This window comes from the organism of the source record quoted next, unplaced genomic scaffold (genome assembly GCF_019419815.1).
Source record: "Pyrus x bretschneideri cultivar Hongxiangsu unplaced genomic scaffold, Pyrus_bretschneideri_v1 Contig41, whole genome shotgun sequence".
Lineage (NCBI taxonomy): Eukaryota > Viridiplantae > Streptophyta > Magnoliopsida > Rosales > Rosaceae > Pyrus > Pyrus x bretschneideri.
Window position 1 is genome coordinate 4395932 of NW_025999735.1, and position 3241 is coordinate 4399172.

General features: G+C 47.7%; 1 protein-coding gene across 1 annotated transcript; it reads right to left on the reverse strand.

The window, feature by feature from the left end:
• Positions 1-218: 218 nt before the first annotated feature.
• LOC103947526 (SKP1-interacting partner 15-like) lies at positions 219-1545 on the reverse strand (the record flags this gene model as incomplete). The annotated part of the gene is made up of 1 exon (XM_009358436.3): positions 219-1545. A coding segment is annotated over one exon (1269 nt), but the record flags the coding sequence as incomplete, so codon positions are not given.
• Between the last annotated feature and the right edge of the window lie 1696 nt (positions 1546-3241).

Here is a 3241-nt window from a genome sequence, read left to right on the forward strand (position 1 = left end):
GCTGTGGACAATGAAGGACTTGAAGTAGATGTCGAAGATGCTGAGCATGTAAACGGCATAGAGAACTACGTCAAGCACTACCAGCCATTTCTCTTTCCTCTTCCTTCGTGATCTTGTTATGTTTTTTTTTTCTTTGTTCTGTCATCTTTCTTTGCAGAGGCAGGAGTTAAAAATGCATCAAGCCCAAAAGGATCAGACAACTCATCATACAAGCCAGCTTAAACAGCAGATGTCATTGCACCAGTGCTTATTAATGTAATAAAAACAATCAAACTATCAAGCGACAAGGTTCGAAGAACCTCCTGCAAGGGCCGCGATTGGGGCCGCTGTGATTTGGGCATCGGCCACCTGGAGCAGGCCAGCTGCCACTCTCCTCGCCATATCCTCGACCGACACCTTCACTACATCCCTCCTCATGCCAATGTCAGCAGCATACCTACTAGCACAGTAGACTCCCATGGCAGTTGCGGCCATCCCATCAATCCACCGCCACTCAGCTTTCTCGGAACAACGGTCCCACAAAGCCAATCTCCCAATTCTCTTTGCAGAAAAACAGACCCTATCGCCGCCACCAAACACCTTGAACTTGCTCGACTCTTGAAAGCACTTGAACATCTCCACCGGCATTCGGCCCGCCTCGTCCCACTCCAAGCTATCTAAGTCCAACTTCAGAATCAAAATCGTCGAACACGAAGCGTTCAGTGAGAAAGACGACTTCAACCCACCAACCATCAGCACCTTGTTCCCATTTCCGCAAACCAAACGGGGTCTTTTCAGGATGTCGAAGACGTCCCCCCACTCGTGCTTTTCGAGCCGAGTCCAAGTCTGCGAGGTCTTGAGCTTCGAAATTGTGCAGTGGAACAGCTTCCATTCACTCCTCCACGGCGAACCCACATCGCAGAGGGCATAAACCGAGTCGAACACCAAGATTGGGCTTCTGGGTTTTGACGGGAGGTTCGATGAGAACTTGAGCCACTGGTTAGAACCGGAGAAGTAGAGCGCGGCGAGCTCGGTGAGGACCATGACTCGAGTTTGGGAGTCAACGAAGACCGAGCCGTGGCGCGACCAGGCCGAGCCGAGCTGAGGGAGGACCCGGAACTGACGAGTCAGAGGGTTGCAGACGACGAGGGACTTGGTTGACTCGGGCGGGTCGGGCGAGTCGCCCCAGATGGTGAGGTCGAAGGGGTTTGTAGAGGACGGCGTCGGAGGCGCGGTGGGAGAAGTCGATGGGTTACAGAGGAATTTGATGATGGTGACCTTGGTGAGGTCAGGCGAGGTCCGTACCTTCCCGAATGCACGTGTAGGAAGGCAAGTTGAAGCAGCTTCTTTGGGCCAGCTCTTGCAGCTGGTTCTTGTACATTTCTTCTCCCCTGTACTCTTCTCTCCCCCCTCTCTGCGCGTTTGTGCCCGACACAACTGTTCTCGAAGCTCCGAAGTTGGGTTCTGGTAATGGGAGGAGCCCAGGAAGATCGGATCGGCGCCGATTTTGGGTCGGGTGGAAAGTGGGTTTGGGTATTTGGGGCCGGCAAGAAATGGGTCGGGTTGAGATCAGAGATTTTTTAGGGTTTTTTTTTTTTTGGGAGGGGGGTGTGAAATTGAGTTTGAAGAGAGAGAGGGAGGTTGGGACTTTGGAGTTGGGAGATGTGAAGCTGCAAAAAGCAGAGAGAGAAATGGAGAGACGGATAGATGGAAACGAGCTGGCTAAGATTGTTTTGCTTCATCCATGCGGCTTTTAAGCGGACACTTCAACATATATAATATAGAAATATATATATATATATATATATATATATTTTTTTTTTTTTTTTGTTTTTTTTTTTGTTTTTTTTTTTTGTTTTTTTTTTTATGTTTTTTTTTTGTACAAAGAAATTGCAATAACATTGACCTTCATTAATCAAACCTTTAATGAAATCTTTATTCTTTATTTTGATGTGACTGTACTTGAAGTTTTGAAATTTCAAGTTGCCTACGTACCCTTGGTTGAGGAGGGATCAAGTCATGACGTAGTTCAAATGAGCGATGATTTTGATGATGATTTTGCCGTACACAGTTTATGCTCTTGCGGGCCAGGAGCATCTTGGTGCCGTTTGCATTTTTAGCTCGTGCAGGCAAGGAGCGTTTGTTGTCGCCTTTTATGCTCGTGCGGACAAGGAGCTTTGGTTGTCGCCTTTTAGGCTCGTGCGAACGAGGAGCTTTGGTTGTCACCTTTTAGGCTCGTGCGAACGAGGAGCTTTGGTTGTCACCTTTTAGGCTCGTGCGAACGAGGAGCTTTTTTTTGAATTTGTCAAACGATCTTAGAGAGGCATTCCTTGCAATCTTTATAGCAAGGAGTCTTGACTGAGTGATTGAAGAATTCTTTGGGGAAGAAATCGCGCATTGTGATGGCAACGGACGATCTTTGTGTCATAACTTCATCATCCTCAATACTTTTATGTAGCTTTGAAGGTTGACGGTAGCTGCTTTGCCCCCTTTCCGATTGGCGAACTTGTGGAGGAGGCCTATGTTTCTTGTGCATTTTCTTTGGAGTGACATAAGTCCATCCTTCAACTTCACTTGACTTGACTGACATGGTTTTGGAGCATGCCCCCAGCGGTTGAGGTGAAGATTTTGAGTTCAAAGAGCCAGAAGTGACGGTGGTATAGTTTGACTTCACCACATCATTAAGATCTAGCTCGATGATCCCTTTCTGAGCCAACTTCATGATGAGATCTTTTAGCACAAAGCACTTTTCCGTCGGATGACTAATGAAGCGGTGGAATTTGCAGTACCTTGGACTGTCAGTACGGTTCATCTCTTCTGGCCGTTTGCACTCAGGTAGGTCGATCACCTTTTTGTCAAGCAAGTCTTTCAACATGGCAACCACGTCAGAGTCGGGGAATGGATAAGTCTTCTCCTCAAGCTCCTTCAAAGTGCGTCTACGTATCTCTTGATCACGAAAAGCTTCGGTTTGAATCACCTTGCTTCGTGTAGGGATTTTGACTGGAGTTGTGTTGACCGTCATTGCTTCCTTGGTGGGTTTCCACGTAGCCTTATCCACCTTTGGCCCCAAAACTTTGTCATTCTTGTAGTCGGCGATCTGTTCTTTCTTCCCATGACGGGTGATGCTTAACTCCATATCATGGGCGCGGGTGGCTAGCTCCTCGAATGTTCGTGGTTTGATGCCTTGAAGGATGTAGTGTAGTCCCCACTGCATGCCTTGAACGCACATCTCAATGGCAGAGGTTTCAGAAAGCCGATCTTT